Source organism: Phaenicophaeus curvirostris, chromosome 14 (genome assembly GCF_032191515.1).
Source record: "Phaenicophaeus curvirostris isolate KB17595 chromosome 14, BPBGC_Pcur_1.0, whole genome shotgun sequence".
NCBI classification, from domain to species: domain Eukaryota; kingdom Metazoa; phylum Chordata; class Aves; order Cuculiformes; family Cuculidae; genus Phaenicophaeus; species Phaenicophaeus curvirostris.
Genome location: NC_091405.1, coordinates 19860744 through 19886133, shown reverse-complemented (window position 1 = coordinate 19886133; position 25390 = coordinate 19860744). Strand labels below are relative to the sequence as shown.

Genomic DNA, 25390 nt, shown 5'->3' with positions numbered 1-25390 from the left:
CTCCTTGGGTCCTTTGAAGATAATGGTGAAACATCTCTTAAGAGTTACTCCTACTCACTCAATATCTACCCCGAAAAGCAGAGGATGGCAGTAAGGTCCAGCTGTCACCTACCAGTGAGCAATCTCCCTCCCACAACAGCAGAGAACTTTTACTGGGTAAAGGGAAAGGCTGAACCTGCACAGCCCACTCCTTTTCAATACAGAACCATGAGTGCTATACTCATATAGGCAAAAATACAGATTAAAAGAGTTGTTACTTATTTTTCAAGAACATTATATATCTTTCTCCCCTCCTTTAAGTCCTGTTGACACTCAGCTACTGCTCAGATTTATCCTCTTCTGCTTTATGCTCATTGCAGACCATCCAAGGAGAGACAAATAAGCCCACTGTGATACTTTCACCAAGTCTGTAAAAATCACCTACAAACACACTAATAGTAGTTAGGGACATGATTTTTGGTGACGTTTTTATGTAAGATTTAATATAGTATGTAGTTATAATTATGTTTTGCCAATACCACTGGCAGAAATAAGCCTCCACTTACTTCACAGATGAAACCAGCAGATACAACAGTTGTGAAAAGAATCACTGTGCCAGTACAACTTCTATATAAGTTCCTGTCGGTACAGTTGTATCAGAAAAACACCTTTGTTTATTGTAGAGAAGATTTCGGTACCTTGATTTGAGCCAAGGTGAAGCTTTCCATAACATCTTGCTATTTTTGGCTCACCTGGTTGTATTTTATTTCTCTTAGGTACCAGGAAGGCAATGAGGGAAGGCAGCTTCTCCTCTTAGTATATCACCAGCAACCTCCCGTCATTTCATATTGTCTCAGACTGGGCACCTCACAAGTGACTGGCAGGTTCTTTGGAAGTACAGCTTTAAGTTTTACATTTTAGAGCACCTAATATTCAGGGTTTAATCTTGCTCAAGGCAGTAGCTCTCTCCCAAAAGCACAAACATCACTTCAAAATTTTACAGGAATATCTAAGAAAAAAAGATGAGCCTTTCCCTATTTCTTACATTCCAGGGTTCTTACTCAGGTCTCCTCAATACCAATGAAGAGTCAGTAAGTTAAAGACAATACAATACATTCCGCAGAATGACATAAGGGGAAATTCACAAAAAAAAAAAAAAAAGAAAAAAGAAACAAACATCTCTTATTCCTGAGAAAAATTTGTAAACATAAGTGAAGAAGCTGATGAAAGAGAACCATAGCAATTCTTTTCTCTGTAAAAAGCAATTCCAAATAAGTGACTTATGGTCAAATGACTGAGATTCAAAGGAAAGAAAGTAAGTTTGCAAATAAGAAGACAGATGCTGTTAAATCATCTCTAATTTGCAATTACATATTTTACGTATACACTTACCTGCACACATAAAACTGGATTTATGTATAGCTCAGAGGTGGCCCTGAATCATAGGGTTTAAATCTGGAGCCAAGCCTATATCTACACACCCATAAAGCTGGGGGAAGCAGGGGCCTGATTTTTGGATTTTGGGTCTCATTTCCTGTACAGAGTAAACTAGATGCGAGTTTAGGGGACAGAATCAGGCTTATAAGAAAGCAGGGTCAAAGAGATTTCATTCACAAAAAAGTATATGTAAAGTATAGAGTGAAAAAAATCTCATCATTTGCTAACATGTCATGGAAAAATACAAGGTTTAAAGGAAGGAGAGAGATTCACTGATTTGCAGCATTAGCAGTACTAGATGATTAAAAGACAGATCAAGGAAAAACAAAAATCCAAAAATAAGACATTAAAAATGTCAGGGCTATTCTCTGAATATACGACATACATCAGATTTACAGCTTTTTAGGAAATACTAATAATTTAGATTTAGTAAATGTATTAGTAACCATCTTCTCAAAAAATAGGAGATACGTATCTAAATTAAATTAATATAAATCAGCCCCTAGATGTCATCATTGCAGCTGAAATATCACTTAATACAGAACTTTCCTAATTCTGTAGTTGAAAAGGCTGTGTAAAGCAAAATAAACCATCTAAGTAATATAAATTGTGCTCAGTTTTAATGTCTCAATGCCAAAGCACAAAGACCTCTGATGCTGTGACAAAAAATATAACAAACTCTTTGAGTGAGAGAGGCCCTGGCTCAGGTTGCCCAGAGAAATTGTAGCTGCCCCATCCCTGGAGGTGTTCAAGGCCAGGTTGGATGAGGCTATGAGCAACCTGATCCAGTGGGGGTTGGAACTGGATGGGTTTTGAGGTCCCTTCCAATCCAAACCATTCCATGACTCTATGATTCTACTCTTGTTCACTCAGGAAGGGGCGTACCAGCCAAGGCCTCTGTCCCAGCCCATGCTACACACAAGATTCACGTCTGCTGTACATTGAGTTATGAAGCAGTTTATTTAATTTCCACTCAGGAGATTCAGGGACCCCATTTATATAATACATTATAATAATGTGAAAATCATAAAGCTTTTGGAATGGTGTTGGAACAGCCAGGCACGAAAGTGTAGAAAACTCATGAACTAAATTGAGTATTTTATTGACAACTATATAACTCATTCCTCTACAAGTCACTAATGAAAATAAGCCTAATAATTAATCTTCATGACTGAAAAGACTTTGAGACTGAGGCCACAAATAAACAAACATCTTATAGGCAAGTTACTATACGCAGATTGCTCTTATTTTAAGTTTTTACCAAAAAAGTGTGTATGAGGTCCAACACAAAAAAAAACCCAAAAGAAATTGTGCCTGTAACTCATTTTATGTAACAAATTAAGAAAATCAACTGTGATCCTCTTCACAGCAGCTCCTTCTGAGCTGACACATGGCTGCACATGATGCTGCCAGCATACAAAGCCGTTCTGCACATCGGTTTCTGAAAGGCAGTTGAGGATCTCCAGCGGTTTGGCTTTCACATCTACCAACAAACCGTGGGTTCCTTTGAGCACCAATTGGATCTTTGGGGAGAGGGAGCCGGGTCTGGAGAACAGGGTGGATGCTCAAGCACAGGGATGTTGCTAATGAGCTAAAAACTGCTCCATGAAGCGCCGTGGGCTGGTGCGGTGCCTTGATGGGAACTCGCTGCTCACTCTCGCACAGCAACATTTCCCGACCAAGGGTAAGGAAACGTCTCTCTCTGATCACACATCCCCTCACACTGAGTGAAGTGATGGAGCTGAGCCCTGTCTCACTGTAACAGGTCAGAATACGTTTGCTAACATATCTGTCTCTCCCTTCCCACTCCTGGTTCCCCAGCTGCAGGGTCAGTCTTGGGGTTTCATGTTGGACTTCAAATACTGCGCATGTATTTACCTCAAAAGAGCATCTTTGATGATGTAGCTCTAAATTTACTTGGTATTTCTAGACTATGCGTTATTCTTTTAAATTAAGCTTATAATGTTTACTATAAAACTCGTGCCACTGACATTCTGTACATATTTACAGTAATTACAAAGCAATTCTGTATAAACTTTACAAAAACATCAACATTCTCAAGACATTATGCTCAACCTAAGTGTCTCAACTCTACCACTCTGGGACAGTTGCCTTATCCAAATCTCATTTGGTTTCATGTCTCCTTCAACACGAAAGCAATGAACATGACAAATATGAAAAGAACTTTGTGAATTAAGAAGCCTTTCCAGTGAATGTAAAAGTGTGAAATCTAAATCTGTTTTTGTTGTACAATCATACTTACACAGAGAATGAAATCTTTAACTTAGCCCAGCTTTAATTACAACAGAGAAGAATAACAGAGTATGTGGAGAGTGTTACTCATTATCAGCTCAGCATTTTTAACCCAGACATAGCAGATCCTGGCATATTTTGACTGGATAAAAGAGGGTGAGAGTTCTGTACCTACAAGACTGACTCAATTCATTATCTGGCTAATTGAACTATGACAAATACAGAGGTGGAAAGGAAGTTTTTAAAGGAACAGGGTCCACAAAAAATAATCACACTTCTATGAAAAGGCTCCATCTAATATGGCAGAAAAGCTGAAACAAGCTGCTATTATTATTACTACATTCGACACTGTGAATGTCGAATTTTGGGGAGGTTATGCCACATCTGGAAGTGCACAGTGCTGCCTGCCGGGACTCTGGAGTATTGACCAATTTGTGGGAAGCCAGGAAAGCACCCAAACACAGAAGCAACACTTCCCTGGGCAGCCTCTTCTGGTGCTTGACGACCCACGTGGTGAAGAATTTTTTCCCAATATCCAATCCAAACCTCCCCCGGCGCAACTTGAGGCCATTTCCTTATATTCTATCACTTGTCACTTGGGAGAAGAGCCCAGCACCCACCTCACCACAATCTCCTTTCCGGGAGCTCGGAGAGCAATGAGGTCTCCCCTCAGCCCCCTCTTCTCCAGACTAAAAGAGCTGCAGATTCCTCAGCTGCTCCCAGAACCCCTGGGCTCCAGCCCCTTCCCCAGCTCCATTTGCCTTCTCCAGACACACTCTAGCCCCTCAATGTCTTTCTCAGAGTGACGGGCTTGAAACTGAATGCAGGATTTGAGCTGTGGCCTCCCCAGCACCGACTGCAGGGGGACAATCCCTGCCCTGTCCTGCTGGCCACCCCATGGCTGAGCCAAGCCAGGTTGCTGTTGGTCTTCTTGGCCACCTGGGCCACTGCTGGCTCATGTTCAGACTCTGTCACTGATGCTGAAAGTGCCGGCAAGTAAACTCTCCAAGACTCAGTTTGGAGTTTTAGAACTAAAGCAAACACGCTTTATCAGTTGTGGGAAACAGAAGCAGTGATCTCCATCGATTGTGTGCAGCCAGACAAGAGCTGGGACAGAGCGGATTTCCCACTTGCATGCACGTGTACAGATTTTCCCAGAAATCTTATGCATGGTCTATTACTTTCCAAGGACCAATTTGAATGATATTATGAACTCCACAACAGTCAAATCCCTTGCTAATTCGGAGCTTTGGGGCCAGCTCTGCCTGACCTCGCATTTGAGATGGAGGAAGGCTGTAAACAGATTGCAGACAAGACACTGGTGCAGCACACCCAACTGAACACAAGGCCTTATCATCCCCCAAGCGTGAAGTGTCTGGGAAAGCACCACTGGAAAGAAAACACGCTGTCGGAGGGACATTCTGTGTAACTTTCCGAGAACACAATTGCTTAGACGAAACTTTACCTTAGCTTAAGCAAGAAATATTCCACTTTTTGAAAGAGTAACCACTTCTTGTATCAATCCAGCATGCCCAGCCCCCTTCCCACGGGCACCTTCCCAGCCTTTCACAGAACCACAGAGTGGTTTGGACTGGAAAGGACCTCAAAGCCCAGTCAGTTCCACCCTCTGCCATGGCAGGGACGCCTCCCACTGCACCAGATGCTCAAGCTGCTTGTGGGTAACGCCGTGGGGAACGGGCAGGGGGCAATGGGCGGGGGGCACTGGGCAGGGGGCAATGGGCGATGGGCAGCGGGCACAGGCCGGGCCCACCATGCCCGGGGCGGCGCCCGTCGTCACGGCAACAGCGAGGAGGTGGCGCGAGAGCCCCCGCCGGTCACCTGACCCGAGCGCGCCGGTCACGTGATCCGCTCCCATCGTCGCCATCTTGAAGCGGCGCCGCGGGCACGGGCGATCATCGATTCTTTTCCGTTCCACACGCAGGTAAAAAGGGCAACGGGAGCTCCGCGGTGGCTCCGCGGCGGCCGGCGGGGCGGGGGAACGGGTTGTGGCGGCGGCGGCGGCTGCGGGCAGGGCGCGCCGGGCGGGCCCCGGGGCAGCTCCGCTCCGCTCCATGTGCGGAGCCGCGGCTCCCGGCAGAGCCTTCCCCGCGCCGCCGTGTCTCCCCCGTCTCTCCCTTCCTCCCTCCGCACCGCCCGGGCGCCCCGCAGCGCGAAGCGGGGGTGCCCCCCGTCGGGGCCGCGGGCGGAGGTGGTGCCCTTCCCGGGCCTCGGGCACGCTGCCTCCCTCCCTCCTTCCCTTCTCTCCTTCCCTTTCCTTCTCTGCTTCCCCTCCCTCCTTTCTTTCTTTCCTTTCCCTCCCTCTCCCGCCTCTCTTCCCTCGTCCCCCTCCCTCCCACCTGCCGCGCTGTCTCTGTGAGCCGGTGTCAGGTCTGTTCTCCCAACCCAGGTCTGCACCCGCAGCTCTAATCGCCCCACAGGAATCCTGAGCCTGCGGCACCGAGTGCGAAACTGCCCTGACCGAGAGCCACTGGACCCTCCACCCCGTCAGAACTGCGAGCGTCCTGGCTGAGCGCGGCTGCAGGCGCTCCCTGTGTTCCCGTTCCTGACCCAGCAGCATGTGTGGCAGTGAAATTCTTAGATGGTTCGTCTAGGATCTCGCTGTGCTACTTGCAGATGAAAAAGGTAGGGAAATACCAGGTACAATGTGAAAACCCAAGCCTGTCCTTGTAGCTCTCTGAACATGGATTAAATAAGTAGACTGTTTACTCTTCTCTTACATGAAATGATACTCTTTTTCTTTTAAGCCTATTTATCTCTTAATTTCTGGTTCCTACAACTGATCTGTTGCAGTGCAGTGTGAATCATTTTTAATCTGCTTGCACAGATCCAACTAATGGTGTAAGCCTTTAGGTAGCTTCATTTTCTAGTGATCCTGGATCCAACTGCTTTATGGCTTTATTTATATTTTATTAATTTTATAATTCTAGTGCACACTTTAGCCATCACCAAGTAAATATTCTTCAGACCAATACTGAAGAATAGTAATATTGACAAGAGTGGTCCTGTCTTTAACAACTGACAAAACTTGCTGCTTTTTTAACTTGAGGTGTGTTACGCGAGCGTATGAGATGGGAATGATGCCAGCATTGCTTATATTGATGATTCTAGTGCTAACCTGAGGTGTAAGTTGAATAGCAAATAAAGGTACCTTAAGTATTTCTGCAGCAGGAAGGGGCATCGCAGAACCCGCTCTTCTGTCTCTGTGGTTTTGCTGTATACGCGATCCATACCCAGTAGAGAGTGGATCTCCTGGGGCTGCAGGACCAGTTCTGGACATTCTAGCTTGGCCTCTGTGTTTTTCTTGGGAAAAAAAACAAACAAACAAAAACACATGGAAGAATTTAGGATCCATTTTCAAGGACAACTGATAAAAGAAATATCTGGCATCTCTTTATATCCAGAATTTCATATATAGTATATAAAAATACATATTGTGTATAAAATGTGTGTGTGCCTAGTGGTACCTGAACAGGCTATTTTAGTCGCTTTTTCAGAAGTAAACTTCACTTTTTGTCCAGCTCCTCCCTGCTCCTGCCTTCACCCCACAGCTCTGCTGACAGAGTGTGTTTTCATGTAAATTTATACCTATTGGCTTTGAATTTAACAGCCACAGTACCACATGATTGCCTGTGATTTGTGGGTAGGTATGTTTAAAGGAAGTGTATGTTGAAATAGCTATTGCTTCTAGCTTTCTCTCGAAGCAGAAAAAGTTCTCTTCATAACATCGGTACCAATTGATTTTCCTTACAATTAAAGAACTGGCAAAAAAGCCACAATTGATACCTTTTCTAGAAAATTACATTTATAATAAGTACGATTTGATGTTTGAGTGGTCTTTAATACAGTCGTAGTGAAACGACTCTTGCAAGTAAATACCAGAATTACTTCCTTTTCCCAACATTTCAAGTGAAAAAAACCTTATTTTTGTAAACTGTTTTGTTGTGAATTGCCATTTGCTTTAGGAGACATCAGCATATCAGAACGTTAGGAATACATTATCGTATCCTGGCTTTTGAACATAAAGTCACTTTTTATGGTATATTTAAGCATCTGGCATTCAATAAATAAAAACACAGTAGCTGTCATGGTGCTAATCAGCCTGTGCTTGCACGACATCTACCTTGCCCAGCTGTGAAGGGAGGTGGTCACAGGCTCTTTTGGAATAGCTGTACCCAATAGTATCGATGCTGCCTGCTAAATGTCCTCCGAATCTGGCTGTTTATGTAGCCATTTGGCAGGTTTTTATAAAGTTAGTTATAATAGGATTCCACGTTTAGAAGAGACAGAAATCTAAGTAGTTGCATTTGTATTATTGTGCCTGTATAAATGTCATTGTTTATAAACCTCTTTCTCCTAGGTACTATGGAAGAAGGAAGCGGAGTTGCGGTGTTGATGCCAAATATTGGGGAACAGGAGGCTGTGCTGATCTCCGACGCAGTCATCAGCCCAGCTCTGCAGAATGGCGAAGACCAGAGAAAATGTAAAACCGATCCACTGATCCATGTCATCCAGAAACTAAGCAAAATTGTTGAAAGCGAGAAGTCACAAAGATGCCTTTTAATAGGGAAAAAACGTTCCCATCCCAATGCTTCTGCACAGTCCTTTGATGCAGATGATCTTTGTGAAATCCCAGCTAAAGCAGTTGAGCTCTCAGTTATTGCTGCTAAAAAGACTGAAGAGTTACAAGCGGATTATTTTGTGACTGAATGTCTTCCCCAAAGCCACAAAAAGGTGACATGCTACCAGTGCAGCCTGTGTAAGTTTCTGTCTCCTTCTCTCCTAATGCTACAAGAACATATAAAACAGCATGGGCAGAAGAATGAAGTGATATTAATGTGCTCAGAATGTCATTTTGTTTCTAAAAGCCAAGAAGAACTTGAATCCCACTTCCAAAATCACCACGAGAATGATGGTAAAAATAGCATCCAGACCAAAGCGCAGCAATCTGCAAATGTTGTGAGTTCATTTCCGCAGGTGCCAGCAGAAGGAAGTGTCAAATCAGGGACTGATCAGACAGGAAATCTGGAATGTAAAGATACAACTCAGTCCACTCATAAGCCTGAAATGGGCAGGAGGAAATGGTACACGTATGAGCAGTATGGTATGTACCGCTGTTTAATTTGTCGGTACACCTGTGGGCAGCAAAGAATGCTGAAGACGCACGCGTGGAAGCACGCGGGTGAGGTGGATTGCTCCTACCCTATCTTTGAGGAAGAAAATGAAAGCACCAGCGTGTCAGAGGCAGTTGTAACTCCCACACCTCACAGCGTGGATACAGTTGTTCTTTCCTTGGGAAACAATGAACTTGATATCCATAGTGAACCTTCCCTTCACCTTCAGATTTGCAATTCTGAGCAACTGTCATGTAAATCACCCGAAGGAACAAATGGAAAAGAGGAAGAGATGTTAAATAAGCCCATAGTGCCCTCTCCTACTCAAGAGGTTTTGGAGGAGACTGTATCAGATACAGAACAGGATAATGCAACAACTGATAGCCTGCTTTCATCAGTGCAGAAAATCATCAGTTGTAGCCCAAATAAGAAGGGGCATGTTAATGTAATAGTCGAGCGTTTGCCAGGTGCTGAAGGAAGTGTCTTACAAAATCCTTTCTTGATGAACGCTGACATTGAAACAGAAAAAGAATTAATCTCTGAGGAGCCCTGTGGTAATGGTGAAGAACCTGATGAAGTCTCTTGTCCAGTGGAAATTCAAGAAGTAGTCATAGGAAGGAATAGTTCTGAGAAGAAAGATAATGAATTAAGCTCTAATAGAAACCTAACTACTGATGAGAACGTGCCTCCTGCACGAAGAAGGACAAATTCGGAGTCTCTACGACTACACTCCTTAGCTGCAGAAGCTCTTGTTACAATGCCAATTCGAGCTGCAGAACTAACAAGGTCTGGCCTCAGGACCCTGACCAGAGAAGATGCTGTGGATGCAAGGGCAGGACAGGGAGAAGCTGATGGCTCGTGCACGGCTCATTCTAAAGTGGTGTCCTCACTTAAGAATCCTTCAGAGGAGTTTAGTGGCTTAAACCAAAGTGAACGTGCAATAGTTGATATACAGAAAGAAAGGCCAGAGTCAGCAGAAGCACCGATTAAAATGGGCATCAGTACGTCTCTGCTCACTGTCATTGAGAAACTGAAGGAGCGGACCGATCAGAACGCATCTGACGATGACATTTTGAAAGAATTGCAAGACAACGCACAATGCCAAAATGCAAATGACGTGAATATTCCTGGCAGTAACCTGGTAGAATATATACCCAACGTGGATCGGCCGTACCGCTGCCGCCTCTGCCACTACAGCAGTGGTAACAAGGGGTACATAAAGCAACACCTGCGAGTCCATCGCCAGAGGCAGCCGTACCAGTGTCCCATCTGTGAGCACATCGCTGGCAACAGCAAGGACTTGGAGAGCCATATGATCAACCACTGCAAAACACGAATGTATCAGTGCAAGCAATGTGAAGAATCCTTTCATTATAAGGTAAAGTCCTTTCCTGTGCCTGTCTGCAATAGCAAAACCTCCCATTTTTGCTAGGTTTTTAATAATTGGTGACATGACTGAATTGGGTCGGACATCCTGGCTTCATAATCATTACAACTGGGGATTAGTGCCAGCAGCACTTCCCGAATACACAATTCAGCTATAATTTATCTGCTTTACCCACTGAACTAAACTTGCCTCCTCACATAAGAGGGTTCTCAGGGAAATAACTTATGGATGTATTAATACCTTGCTGGGTTTCTGCCCATGTGTAGCAACTACAGGAAGAAATGGAAGCATTGGAGAACTTAATAGGTAAAACTTCAAAGGAATGCTCAAACATGCTGGCTAGTTGGGAGTGTGTGCAAAAGGACTGGTGGCATTGGGGGTAACATGAGGCACTTGGAAGCAGAAATTCGTTTCCTCGTGTTGCTGTGTTGGGCTGGATGTTCTTTTGGACTTGGATCTGTAAGATTGCAGAGCAGAACAATGCACTTCTACCACTTTTATAAGTTAGTGCAAGTGAGCGTGTTCCTGGGCACTCAGTTCAGTCCTCTGGCATACAGAACAGACAGCATCAGTGCCTCGCTGTACAGCTGAAACGCTTGTAGGCAGCCGTAGTGCAAATTGTCCCTTATTTACTGTTGTTTAGTCCTAGCTTGAAAAAAAAGTACAGGCAGGGTAGCAAAAAGCTCTCTCTTCCTTCTGCTTCCCAAGCAAGTAGAAACGGGAATAACATATCCTTAAGGCACTAGGCAATACCTAAATTGAGGCAATTTCCATACAAGCCATCCTCTAACCTCTAATCTAATATTGCTTTTGGAGTATGATAATTCTGGAGGAAGATCTGAGGCTTGGAGGCTTTGAGCAACCTGATGCAGTGAGAGGTGTGTCTGCCTGTGGCAGGGGCTGGAACTGGATGGGCTTTGAGGTCCCTTCCAACCCAGACCATTGCATGATTCTATGATCTGTTTGCCACTTGTCTGTGGGAATGGGGGAAGAAGGAAATTCATTTTCTAAATAAACACAAATCATAGAATGTTCTGTCACTCATGTCAATCCTTCCTATCATTAATTAACGTTATTTACTTTGGGTTTTTTCTAGTAAAATCACCTGAGGGATAATCTGTGTCCATGTTGGCGTACCTTTTGTAACAGTTGTTGTTAAAATCTGAGTAACAATGCCACAAGCAATTGCACTATTTGAAGTGGCCCCTGTATGTTTGTCCTGGATATTTAAATGTGGGAGGTTTGGTTTTTTTCAGAGCCAGCTGCGCAATCATGAAAGAGAACAACACAGTCTTCCAGAGATCTTTTCAGCTACGTCAAACAAACTAATGTTTTCCAGTGACACAGATGAAAGAGAAGGTACTGTTTATGTTTACACATGAAATTACAAAACATAACATTACTTCTGCTTGCTCTAGTTGTATAAAACTGAGTTTAAGATCTCATCAGTGTTGAAATGTTTTCATATCTGTTTATAACCTTAACTGTACGTTCTTTTCAGTGTGTAAAATGTATTTTGTGATATCTTACTGATGTTATTGTTTAGGTAAGACATTTGTAGCCCCTGTAATTGGACCTTTTGTTTCTTATGAAAAATAACTGGTATGGAGTATGACTGAATTTTTAAGAACGAACTCTGGTTTTCCTTCCTTTGGCAGCTCCAGTATTTTCCAAACCACCTACAGTAAACCAAAAACCGCATTATTTGAATTCACTGTCATGAAATAGTTTGCTGTCAGCATATACACACTGCACTATCCATTTTGTGTTTAGAAATTCCTGTTTAATTACAGTAATGTCCACGAGTCATTTGTTTTCGCCCTAGAGAGGCAAATGCAACACATTCTAAAAATGCACCCTGTATCTGAGATAGTTGCTAGGGTAACAGTAGGTATGTATTTGCTAAATGTTTGTTTAGCTGCGCATCTCTTATAGCTTAATAGTCTGTTTCAAAAACAACAACGAAATCCAAATCCTTGATATGTTAAGGTGATGAAAAAAAGGAAAAAATAGCTAGGTTTTGAAGTTTAGGAGAAAACGTGGTCTTAAAATCCTTTGAGTGTCCTGGAGGCCCAATATTTATGATTGCAACTTGAGTGCATCCTCTTCTCTGGTGAGTGAAGGTTCCTCAGAACAGCAATTTTATTCTGTAATTATTAGTTTTTTGCAATTTTAGAGCACTGGGAAGACGCTAGTAATTATATCACCTCTTTTTTCAAAGTAGTTCCATTTTGTGTGCATAGCTCTTCTCTGTCCTAACTGTGCTGTCTTGTTTGTTTGGATAGCAAAATGTGCGCTGTCATAGTACTTAGGTTGCAGTTGAAGTTTGAGTTCCACTCTCACCTCTGCAGCTGATCAGTGAAAGTAATCACCAAAATTGGTGCGACTTCCTGGGGAAAAAAGGGTTCTTGCCAGCATGGGCCAGAGTGTGTGGCTCAGAGCATTCATGATTTGTCCAAAGCGATGTGGTACATGACAGAATAAACTGACATCCTTAACTCTTGGCTTTTGTTAGCTCATGCTAGCTCTTTTTCTAGCTTTTGGTATGCAAGTTAGAAATGTGAAAGGCAATTACTTCATCACCCTCAGGTAATGTGAGTCTTCCAGCTCTTTGCTCTCAGCAGTGCAGAAGTGCCTGGTTCTGGCAGCTGATCTCTTGTACTCATCGCGTGCCCTACGCCTGCAGCAGCCATCTGAGGGCACAGCAAGGCAGGAGAAGGGCTAAGGAGCATTTCCTGGCAGCAGGAAGCATCCCTGGGAAGTAGCTTTGGGCTTTTGTCTTTCTGAAGAGGTAGCATAAATGTTTTAGTGGAAATGCTAGGAACTATAATAGTTTAGCTGGTTACAATTATCTGAGCACAGCTTGGACTGCTACTTCTGACAAGGTTTTGTCTGCTTTAAACCAAGAGTTTTAAAGATGTCATGATACAGGAACGACTCCCTTGCAGCGCCTGAAACATGGTAGATTTTGGGGAATACTGTGCCTTTAGGAGAATGAAAATCAAGATGCCTTTTGGATTTTGAATATAGTACATTTTAATAAGCTGGGGTTAGAGTTTATATACTCTTGTAACTTGACTTCCATGAAAAAGGAGCCCCTGTTTGAGGAAACAGCCTGTTTTCAATTTAATTATTTTAGATTTTTAATATATTTCGCTCATTATTATCTTATAAAAGTGTTACAGCCATGCACTTTAATTGATTGTTTACCCCACATGAAATTTAGCAATGTGACTTGAATGAAAACAGTTCTCCTTTTAAACTTTTATTAACTTGTACTGTGGAATGCTTAAATTATTCCAGAACCAATTTATAATCAAATTGCGACACCACTGCAGTACAGCAATCTCTTGTCAAACAGATGTCATCCCTATAAAGCGACACAAAGCAAAGAAGTTTATGGCAGAGCATCTGTTTATGTGAAAGATGCCTGAGCTGGAACAGTTTCATTTCTTGTTTATGAAATAGTTGGTCCTAAAAGTCTCTTTATTCATCATGGTTGTACAATAAATTAAAAGTGAGCATTATGACACTGGGTATGATCGGATTGTAAATGTCTAATAATGAAGGAATGGGGTAATGAGCAGCATTAGAGGAGCACCTGTTACTGCTGCTGGAACAAAGATCTGGCAGTTCCTCTCTGGCTTGTAAGAGACCCAGTGCCTCCATCCAGAGGGCAAAATAGGTCCAAACCCATAAGTTATCAGAAGGGAGGGGAACACGACTGCTACTTCACTACAGCCAGAGATTATATGATGTATTATATTATAATCTCTGCACATTTTGTTGAAGGAATAAATACAACATAGTGATTGGTGTAAATGATTGCTCCTAAGTGTGTGCTACTGGTGGCTGGCCACTTAGAGCCATGCAATAGATAATATGTTTGCATAATGCTTTAGAAATCTCATCAGATACTGTTTGTTTTAAGCTGCATGCCCAATGAAATACCTAATTCATCACAGAAAATACATCGGGGAGCAGTTTATTTTAAAGCTGCAGAGTTCTAGGATGGAAAACCCATTGCAGTAGAGTATGCAATAACCTGACCTTCACGCAACCCCGACTGTCCCGAAGATCTGCAGCCCAGCAAGCGCCTGGGTGTTTGTTTGAGGCTTGCAGATGGAATGTGGGGATGTAACAATCTTTACTCGCCAGAGAATTCCTTAAGGATCTCTTGTTGGAGATGGAAGCCTCGTACATAACTGAGAAGAATGGCTTGACCATTCAACCATTCATAAGAATTTGGTGTGAAGATAAAATGAACTTGAGCACGTTACTTACACTTGGAAAAAAAAGAAAAAGTAGAATAACTGAGGCTAGCGAAGAGGTTGGATGCGTAAATAAAACGCTTTGATTTTGGTTGCATGGCTCTTTTGGAAGAGATGCTGGTTTAAACAGCTACAACCTTGCTGTTCTGCATGTTGTTTGGGAAGTGCAGGAATAGGCTGGAATGGCAAAGTGAACCACATAAAAAATACCATCCCTCTTCCCAAGTGTTAATATTTTAATCCAGATCGGTTCCTTTGTTTAGGAGGGAGCAGGAACAGGGCTGTATGCACGCACTCTCTCAAGAATAGTCTAAACTGTGCGCTTGTGGGCACTCATTTTCCTGTGTTCAATTAGTCATTAGCCTTTGTCTCTGCAGACATTAATTTTTTAAGAGTCCCTTCCATTCTGGAAAGAAAAAAATTATTTTTGTTACCGTTGCTTTTTAGTAATTTGGAGAAGTTCCAAATGACTTCTTAATACATTTGGGCAGTATCCTCTTTTTTTCTATCATCTCGAATCCTTCTGAAAGTGTGAACAGGTGTGGATGATAAAGAGGTTTTAGATGCTTTGGGAGGCCTTTTGCTTTTCTGTGTTTGCCAGCTGAAATGTGTCCTTTGTCCGATCTCACCTTTTCCTTTGATTTGATTCATTCCTCAAAGTAGCAAAAGTGCTGAGTTCAGCAGTTCCCACATTCTATCGTCTTTTGCTATAACCCAGGGTTTTAACCCAGCTCCAGGAAGAAAAGTGTTTGTATAGAGAGAAAGAATGTGTTTCCCTACAGTTCTATTAATTCTGTAAATGGTAGCGCAAACGCACAACAGCGTGGTTAAATAAACTATATCTTTATTGTGTCTATATCCATTGCTGGTTTGCTCCAAATAATTTAATAGTATTAAATATTTATAGATATTGAAAAGTGTTGCTTTAAAATGTTAATTCATGTTTCATAATTCAGTTTTATTGAACTGATCACCTGAGAACTTGTTACAGTGCTGAGTGCAATTCTAAAATAATGAGGTTGATTTCATATAGGGAACAAGCCTCCAGTTCAGAAGCTGTATAGGTGCGATGTCTGTGACTACACGAGCACAACCTACGTTGGCGTACGAAATCACAGACGAATTCATAACTCTGATAAGCCATACAGGTAAGCGTCTCAGTGACTGCTGGCTAATGCCTCCTGCTCAATTCACTTGTTTTAACTAAAAAGGTTACTTAGCTGTTTGTGCAAGTTTGAAGATGTTGTTAAAGAATTTTGATTCCATACTTCTACTGCAGATTTGAAGGAGCCACACTTGCCGGGTGATTTTAACTGTGTAATTGCAATATGCTGACTTTTCCAGGATGCAACTTTTGCTGTAGCAGCTGACCGCTTCTCTTCAGTCTGAAGTATTTATTTGTGGAAAGGGAAATAACTGCACTGTAATAGAACTTTGACCAATAGTAGCAATACATTTATCTAGCTCCTTGCACACTTCAGTTTATTTTAGGTTTGCGTTATTCCAAAGTTTTCTTGATTGCTACTTTGCACGTTGGCTTCTATAGACTGTGGCAAAATTCTGTCTCTGCTCTCATCGCCAGCCCTCCCTGTCTTTATCAGGGGTTTTAAACAGCATTAACTCACTTGCTTAGGATCAGATTTTATAATTTCTTTACAAGGATGCTATATGGATTTATATAGAAACTTGGATATCAAAAATCACATGTAATACTATAGCTCAGGCCCCAGCAGAAAAATAAACTGTGCAGTTTTTTTCTATTGGTTGCTGCATAAATTCCTGCAAATTCAATCTGTGCTCATTCTGTGTGGATCTCTGCCCCTCTCTAGTGGCTAGAAAATAGAGTTGAGTTAATAGAATTTTTGAGCTAATATACTTCTATGTTTTTAATACAAATTCTGGGAACTAAACACCTTGAAGTACTGAGCTCAGCCAGGGACCTTCTCTTTTGGATAAACAAACCCAGAAGACATGTTGTGTTTTGATTTGTGTGTTGTAACAATAGCCTGTAACACAAAAATTTGCAAAATGTTTGCTCAGAGAGCAAAGAAGAACACAGATTTATTTATTTTTGCCTCCCCAGTATCTTCTCTATTGCTGTTATCTGTTACTTCGCAGGGTTGCAGAGGTGCACAAGGTAGATGTCAGGAGGGAATATCGGCAACGTGCCTCGTGATTCTTGCTCAAAGGTTGAGGCTTTTTGGGGCTGCAAAAGAATCTTGTGGTCCAAAAATTGAATGTTAATGTCATCACTTTGACTTCCATAAATATTGTTAGTCTTCCCAGATACCTTTGCTTGCTCATAGATTATCATCTCTGGAATAGCATTAGCCTTTAATTGTCAGATTAGTTTACTTGTTGTTGTCTCTTCAGATGTCGAGTTTGTGACTTCGCCACTACAAATATGAATAGCTTGAAATGCCACATGCGGCGTCACCCCCAGGAGCATCAGGCAGTGCAGCTAATGGAACAGTACAAGTATGTAACGGCTCTCGTTGGGCAAAGAGCTCTCCGAGGAGCGGTCTCACCATGTAAAGAAACAAAGCAGAACGCAGATTCTATTCTTTTTCTTCCTAGATTTGTTCTGTTCTCTGTTCTGTTAGTGACTTTTTTGAGAGAGAGAGATTGGACGGGGCATTGCCAGGCGGTGTTTGCACTGGCTAATTAAACGTGTCCACAGTTTCCCTCTGGTACAGCATTTAGCTTTTTCTTTCTAGAATGGGGCGGTTGCATATAAACTGCCTAATGCAAGTAGTGTCTGGACTGTATTAATTACCAGAGCATGCCTGGAATTGTCTGGGAGAATGCATGAGCCCAAACCATGCCAGGGGCGCTTCTAACATTCAACATTAGACATCGTTACATTCCAGCACCTAGGAATGTCCTCTGGCATTGTTTAATGCCCTAGTCTAGGCACAGCCTCTGCATATACATGTTAGTTAGAATCCAGACTGGCATCACTCTGCCCTAGTTAAAGATTAGTATAAATAGTTGTTATGTTTAAGTGACAGGCGTCCTTTATAGTCTGTCCCTGGATATGTCTATATATATATAAGAAAGTTGGCACAAATACATGCTGTTTTTCACTACTCATTTGAAACAAAACAAAAAAAAAGCTGGAAAGGTAAGAAACATAGGAATATTCTGAACATTTCATAGTGGAAGACTTTTTAACGGCAATAGGAAGAATCCAAATGATACTCTTACATGAATGTGCTTTTCCTCAAGAAAATCTGCTTCTTCAACTTTGAAGTCCTTCCACATTTTTTCCTCCAAAATGTTCCTAGTAGCATTAAGTTCCATGTGCTCTGCTGTCGTACTTCACACAGTATTGCCCAGTGCTCTTAGTATTACCAGGGATTACTGAAAACCTCCACACCTTGGTCCCTGCATCCCCAAGGAATTAGTCTATCAAAAGCTGGAAGATAATTGTTTCCTCAGTAGATAAATTCAGGATACACTTGAACAGTAAACTTTAATAATTCAACACAGGTCAACTAGTAGGGCAGATGATGCTATAGAATTGAAAGGGTCCTGCTGCTACATTTGGCAGTAAATGGTTCTGTTTCTCCAGGAATGTCTTGCCAATACTGTAACTATACATTACACATGTGATCATAAAGCATAGTGCATCAGGCTAATAGCTGTTGCCTTTCTGTTCCTTGATTTGAACTGTATGCTAAGGCAGCCAGCCGCATTTGGCTCATGATGTTGTTCTCAGCAAAGTAAATCTCATTTGTAAATCACCTGAGTAAATTAATATCCTTCAGAAAATGAGACTGTAATTAAAAGGGGGTAAGAGCAAACACTGAAGTGCTGCTTCGTTCACTGGTACCAACCCCCTGACCAAGCCGTGTCAGCAGCACAGAAGACTCATACCTGTAATAAACCAGTGCAATACATGTGCCTGGAGCCTGGATTAAGATCATTTGTTACCTTTGTGTTTTGCCAAAAAATCATTTTAGCCTAAATTTATCTATAAATTAACTATAAGGTCTGCCTCTCATCTTACAAAATAATGGCATTAATCAAAAGAACAGCCTTATTGGAAATACTCAAATTCTCAACCTGGGAGTGAACCTGCCTATATGCGAAAGCCTCCTTATAAGAAAAAAAGCTTCAAATTAGAAAGAAACAAGAAAAATGGGGTAGTACATTCCAAATCAAGTAATAGAGAGAAATGTGCTAGAAGGACATGCCTGTTCTTCCCCAGTAGGATGGAATTCTTTTGCTACATAAGCAAGGTAATGTACCGTGCCTTTGCTGTTCTCCACAAGCTTCTGCTAAGCAGAAATAGTTTCCTGTATACAGCTGTTTGCAAGGCATTCAAGGACTGTATTCTGCTTAAAAATTAATAAAAACGTACTAGTTTAGTACTGATTTCAACAGACTCATCATGCTGTTACATTGGGATCGCCTTTCTTGAGCAGAAAGCATCTTGCTGTCAAAGAGGAACAAGAGACAGAGATGCATTCCTAGCTATAACTTATAGCAAGGTCACCTTTGATGGATCCTGGTCTTTGCTGTGTGATTTGAGAAACTGAAGAGTTCCAGAGGTGCAGGTGGCAAAGCAATGTAGCTTCCTCATCCAAAAGACAAGGAGCTAGGTCGTCTTTACCATGAGTGCTGCTCTGCTTTGGAGTGATGTCATGCAGTGTCACTGGTCTCCTTCATGCTGAGATGACCAATTTATCATCTTAGAAAACACTTGTAAAAACTTCCTCTGTTGTTATGTTCATGCATGAAAATAGTCCTGTGGGCTCTACCTGGTGAGGTGTGGGTACATGCTGCCCAGAGAAGTCATGGCTGCCCCATCCCTGGAGGGGTTCAAGGCCAGGTTGGATGGGGCTTGGAGCCCCTGATCCAGCAGGAGGTGTCCCTGCCCGTAGCAGGGGCATGGGAACGGGGTGGCCTTTAAAGTCCCTTCCAACCCAAATCATTCTACGGTTCCATGATCTTGGGTTATTTGTGTCCATAAATATACACACACGTCTGTGTAAGTAGGACTTTTTCTTCAGGTTTTGGTCCTTTCCTGTATAGGACAGTGATTTAGAGGGAAATGTAACAATGTAGTCTTGTGGTACCTGAGCTGATGGAAAACTCTATGGACAAAATTGTCACCTGCCTGAATCTTGATCTGTGGGTATGTTCACAATCTACCTTGACACTGTCCTTGACAACCTGCTGGAGCAGTGGGTTGGACTAGGTGAGCTCCAGAGGTCCCTTCCAACTTCAACAATTCTGTCATCCTTAAACAAACTAATATATGCTACATCAGGGAAGGCTCTTATTAGTTCAATTAAAATTATCAGTGCTAATTACACAGCTCCTTGGTTCAGAGCAACGACAAAGAGAGCTTACTGCCTGCCGGCCAGGTACCATACCGATGTACTCCATGTTTCCACAACCATCAGAACTACTGCATTTTTGCAGTACTTAAACTGTTTCAAACAGGCCAAATAGATAAGATTTAAATTCAATTGCTTAAGAAATCAGAAAAGCAAACCTAAAAATTCTCAGACCCTGAGAAAAGTCTTAAATTTCAGGATGACACTTTGCAAACTACTTTGACCTAGTTACGAAACTGAGAAGGGGACTGAGAAGAGGATTGACATGTACCTCGCTGTTTGCTCATCCTGTTGGAAGAACCAAGCCATTACTAAGCTCATAAAATTTAACTTGTAAATGTTTTTTTGCCTTCTCCACTTTTTACCCTAGGTGTTCTCTCTGTGGATATGTATGTAGCCATCCTCCATCCTTGAAGTCCCACATGTGGAAACATGCAAGTGACCAAAATTATAACTACGAACAAGTGAACAAGGCTATTAACGATGCAATTTCGCAAAGCAGCAGGTATGTTTGATGTCCTTTCACTCCCTGTCATCTAGAATTTTCAAAGGACCCAACTCTGATCCAAAATAAAGCTCCTGTCAAAAAGCAACAACTATGTTTTGATATTTGTTTTGGTTTTTATTATTATTTCAGGTTTCAAGGACAGCTTCCTGACAAAACCCTATTAGAAGGCACAGATGACAGTGCAGTACCTATGCTAGGAAATTCAGACAACTTGGTGTCTTTTACAGAGTCTATTAACCAGACTACAAATGAAATTTCAGGTTCTGATGAAAACGAAAAACCTAATGTGATGAATACCTCATGCAGTTTAGAAAAGAACTCCACTCTGCCCTACCTTGGCACAGAATACTGTGTTTTGCTCTTCTGCTGCTGCATTTGTGGGTTTGAGTCTACCAACAAAGAAAATCTTCTGGATCATATGAAAGAACATGAGGGTGAAATCATAAACATCATCCTAAATAAGGACCACAGCACAAGTCAAAACACAAACTAGGTGAAGCAGGAAGTTAAAGAGGTGGTTTCCTAGAGTGAATAATTTCTTTCTTTGCTAATTTTTGCCTGGGAAACTTGCTATAGAGAAGAATTGCAAACAAAATGTGATTTCCTACCCTGAGTCCTTGTTTCAGTAGGAGTACAATATTTTACCTGGGGACCGATGAATCATTTAAAAGCTAAATATAATGAGCAGGGAATAGAATGATCCATTTTAACCTGTTCTTTCTCCATATGGTGCCAAGAAGGTAGGATTGTTGGTTTGTTGGTTTTTTTTTCTTCTATTGTCAGGTACTAGTCAGTAATATTAGTACAGTATGTTAAAACCCAAAGGTGTGAAAGCATTGTGTCCATTGAAAAGCTTTTTTCCTTCCTCCCTCTTTGTTGTTTTCCAAGTATTTCATCAAAGAACTTTTTTGCCCTGCTTTTTTGAATCTGGCAACAGACTAGATCCCAATTTTACAATGTGATCTCAAACCCCCTGCCTGGATTCTGGGAGAGGAGATGGGTTGAGAGTATGTCCGTGCTTGCATGCACACACAGGCATTTCATATTTCCCAGTCTGTTTTTAAGGCCTTAGAACTCCAAGCCATCCTTCAGCAAAGCCTGTCCTCCTTTCCACTGATTTAGAGCAGCAGGAGCTGGGGAGCCTAGAAGCATCTGCTAATAACTGTTTGTCTTATTGGGTCCTAGCTAAAAAACTGCTGTCTTTTGAATTGATGGTGTGTAAAAGATCCTTTATAATAATGACCTGCTGCTTCTTAATGGTTTTCTTGACACATTCAGCTGAACTATTTAGAGAAACAAAAAAGCTTATGTCACTTAATTTGTGGTGATTACTTTGCAGTGTGTATGAGCAATGGTTTTTAATGAGAACAAAGTATTAACAATAGCTGCCTCAAAGAGATGTAGATTAAACCCACATAGATTCCTAAAGATGCGGGCGAGCACCAAGTGGGATTCTGAGAAATGCCTACAAGCTCTGGAGTTCTTTGCAATCCCACTGGCTGCCTAAATTTCCCACTTGTCTGGCAGAGCTGTAACTCTAGAAATGATTCAGTGAAAAATACAGTAATCTTCCTGTAGAGAATAGTATTTAAACAAAAATGCAGGCACTATTTTAAGCAAAAGCTGTATCCAGTCACTCGTCGAATAAATTTGTCTAGTGCATATAATATGGATTCATAAAGTGAATTAGGGATTACTTTATTTTCAAAAACACACATAGAAATCACTCCCTTTTAAAGCTTTTACCTTCTAACATTTCAGTGCACTTGTTTGTTTACAGTTTGCAGTAGAAGCCATTCATCTGGAATATTATTATACGGGCTAGTTACCTGGCAACTTTGTTGAGGTTATTTATGAAGTTGGCTACTTAAATTGTTTGAAATATAGGCCTCAATCAAGTGAAGCAGCAGCACCTCCAAAGAAGCCTGTCAGCACCTTACTCTTTCTAGTTTGGGCATGTCTGTCTGCTTTTGGGTGGCTGATGCACAGAAGTGTGCCTGGTTCCCAACACAGGGATGCAGGTACCTGATTTTCAGTAGCTCATCACTTAAAAAAAAAAAATTACTTACTCTGAGAAACATATGTTATGGTTGCTTCCTATTTTTACCTTTCTGCCAGCAGAAACAAGCTCCAGCTGTAAACATAAGGTGTCATACATAGTGTTGATGAAGCCACGCAAAATCTAAAGGCCAGGGTAAGGCCACTGAGATTTTAGTTGATGATTTTTGTTTTCAAGTGATTTCCTCCATTTGACTTTTTGGGTTAAATATCCATTATTTTGTTTATAAAGATGATTTTGTTTATAGAGATGGCAAGGAGTACTGATTTTACTTTAAAAATGGTCAAGATATAACATCAAAGCATTTTTTGTCAGATATCTGAGATGTTTTAAATACATCTGTGAAGTAAGTATAGAATATTTTCAGGTAAAAGTTGTTTTTTTCATATTCTTACAGATAGGTTTTACATTTGAAAAACATCATTTATTTACACAATCTCCAGTTCAATTACAGATAGTAAACCTTTAATGGGATATTCACAATCTTATTGATGCTAGTGTACCTTCAGTATAGAATTCATGTGTTGAAAAAATTAAAGGTACAGAGAGATCCATAAGAATGCTGAACTACCAGTCAGTATTCGCAGGAACAATATTTTGCTGCATTGGTATATTCGTGTAAAGGGATAATTATTTTAAAGTTGCTCAACTAGTGGAAGATAAAAGGTGGAAAACTTGGCTTCATAAGCTAAGAGGGAAGTGGCAGTGGACTGAGACTTAACAAGCAAGTAACCTTGAGTCAAAGTGAATAGTTTTGGTGTGTACCAGCTGTGTATGCAGCAGGACTCACCGTAATGGGATGAGTAAGGCAGATGCTTCCATTCACAAGTTCGTCTTTGCCTCCTTGTTGCTTTTTTCTTTTTGACCATGTGTTCCTATAAAGTAGCAGGAAGTCAATGGTCTCTGCAAACTCTTACCAATTCTAACAAAAGGAATAAATCACACAGAGGTTTGGGCTTACCTGTCCCTATGCTGCTTGCCATTAGGTACCCACTCACATTTCCACGGGCTCTACCAAGAGTTCTGCATGTGAAGTAATTATAGGCTTTGTTTTGATGAAAGCAAATTATTCCTCAGGTTATCTGCTTTAGGAAGTGTACGGTTGGCTTGGTTGCATGTTCTGTAAGGGGTTTGAAGCATATTTCACAGTCTCCAACACTGCAGTCTTCCGCTTTATTTAAGCTCTTCTGTCACAGCACTATTGGACGATTCACTTGCTGTTTGCTTAAGTTAGGTTTTATTCTGTGATTGAACTGTATCATGTAGCTTTGTTTCAAATGCCTGTACTTCCACTGAAGAGAGAACTTCTTTCATGCTAGACCATACTGATAAATAGGCGCACATTTCATCTTTCTGATTTACGCTTGGCCTGGAAAAACAGAGTGGGATTCAGTCAGAATTATTGTATTTTCCTCTTTCAGAAGCACTTATTTAATCATTTTTTAAAATGTACAGTTGGTGCTCAAAGTAACATTTGTTAAGATATATTTAATAGAAATTTACATTTGCATTTGATATTCATGGACATGGGTACATGTATTTTTTTAAGAAGAGGTATTGTAACACTATGGCACTGCTTTTATAGCCAAAGTATAAAAGATGTAGAAAACTGACATGTAAAGACTGCAGTTAATGCTGTATCTTATTAAATAGGATGAGTTTCATTTTATAAAATTACCCAGCACATTAAGCTGCATGCCTTAAGCTCTCTCTAGGATCATGTTCCTGATAGACGACTGTTCAGAACAATGAAGCGAAGTCTGTAGTCCTACTTTAACTACCTTCTGAGATACTGTACAATGGTAGAATAATTTATTTTGCTTTACAGGAGTTTGTCACGTATTGACTTTAATATTGTATTTTGGTAATAAACTTTTTTTGTTAAACGCTTCTGTCACTTTTATTTGACCTGTATGAAATGAATATGGGATATTCAAACACGGAACCAGTGTTTAGAGAGATGGCAATCTCTTTAACTCAAAAGGTATTTGAAGTATTTTACTGCCATTTCTTACTCTTGTGTCAAATTACTACAGTTTTAGTACTTAATACAAGTTTTAGAAAAGTAACTGTAGTACTGAAATAAGAGACTATTAAGTCAGAATACTTGTAAGCCTGTGTGCAGTTACTGTGGGGCAATGGTGAGGGGCACTGGAACGGGGTGATCTTTAACACCCCTTCCACCCCAAAACATTCTATGAAGTACGTATTGCTGGACTGTAAAACGGTGATGGAAAAAATCAACTGAATATTGCCCTGAAGAAGTGAACTCTGGGACTCTGTCCCTACCTGTTGCACAGAGCGTGTATGGATTATTGGGAAAGCTGGTTTCGGCAGCAGGATGTGGGAGTTGGCAAAGTCACAAGGCTTTAAGGGGAAGGTTTTTTTCCTATGACAACTATCTTTAAAGACACTGCAAATAAAATTTTGTGAAGTATTATTGTAAGGGTCAGTTGTACCTGTTAAGCAGGAAAACGCTTGGTGTTGCTGGTGTTATCTTTCTGTCCGAGATACTGGTCTTCCCCCTTGCACGTTTACCCTGCATTTGATCAAGAAACAACGGAGCTTGTGATGAACTGAATCACAGAAGCATTTAGGTTGCAAAAGACCTTTAAGATCGAGTCCAACCATATACCAAACACTGCCAACTGACTACTGAACTATAGAATAGTTTGGTTGGAAAAGCTCTTCCAGGTCATCAACCCCAACTGTACCTGTCGGCTACTAAACTACATTCTTAAGCATTTCATCTACCTGTCTTTTAAATCCCTTCAGGTGGACCCCATCCCCTCCCTGGGCAGCCCCTTGCAGCGCTTGATGACCCGATCCTGGAGCAGTGCGGGTCGGAAGGGCCCTCAAAGCCCCTCCAGTCCCACCCCCGCCGCGGCGGGGACACCTCCCGCTGGGCCAGGGACTCCGAGCCCCGTCCAGCCCGGCCTGGAACCCCTCCAGGGACGGACCCTTCGCTCACCCCGGGGCTCGGGAGCGGAGCCGCCCCCCTCATCACCGCAAAGAC

The 25390-nt window shown here is 41.6% G+C and overlaps 1 protein-coding gene across 2 annotated transcripts; it reads left to right on the top strand.

Moving 5' to 3' along the window:
* The first annotated feature begins 6211 nt into the window (after positions 1–6211).
* Positions 6212–24260, top strand: ZNF507 (zinc finger protein 507). Of its 2 annotated transcripts, XM_069868173.1 has the most exons (7): positions 6212–6312; positions 8048–10179; positions 11445–11547; positions 15493–15607; positions 16833–16937; positions 20178–20312; positions 20445–24260. In XM_069868173.1, exons 2-7 carry the CDS (start codon positions 8053–8055, stop codon positions 20806–20808), a joined length of 2949 nt encoding a protein of 982 aa, XP_069724274.1. In that variant the 5' UTR covers positions 6212–6312; positions 8048–8052; the 3' UTR covers positions 20809–24260. The 2 variants fall into 2 exon arrangements, with proteins under 2 accessions (XP_069724274.1, XP_069724275.1); XM_069868174.1 differs by lacking the exon at positions 16833–16937.
* The last annotated feature ends 1130 nt before the right edge of the window (positions 24261–25390 follow it).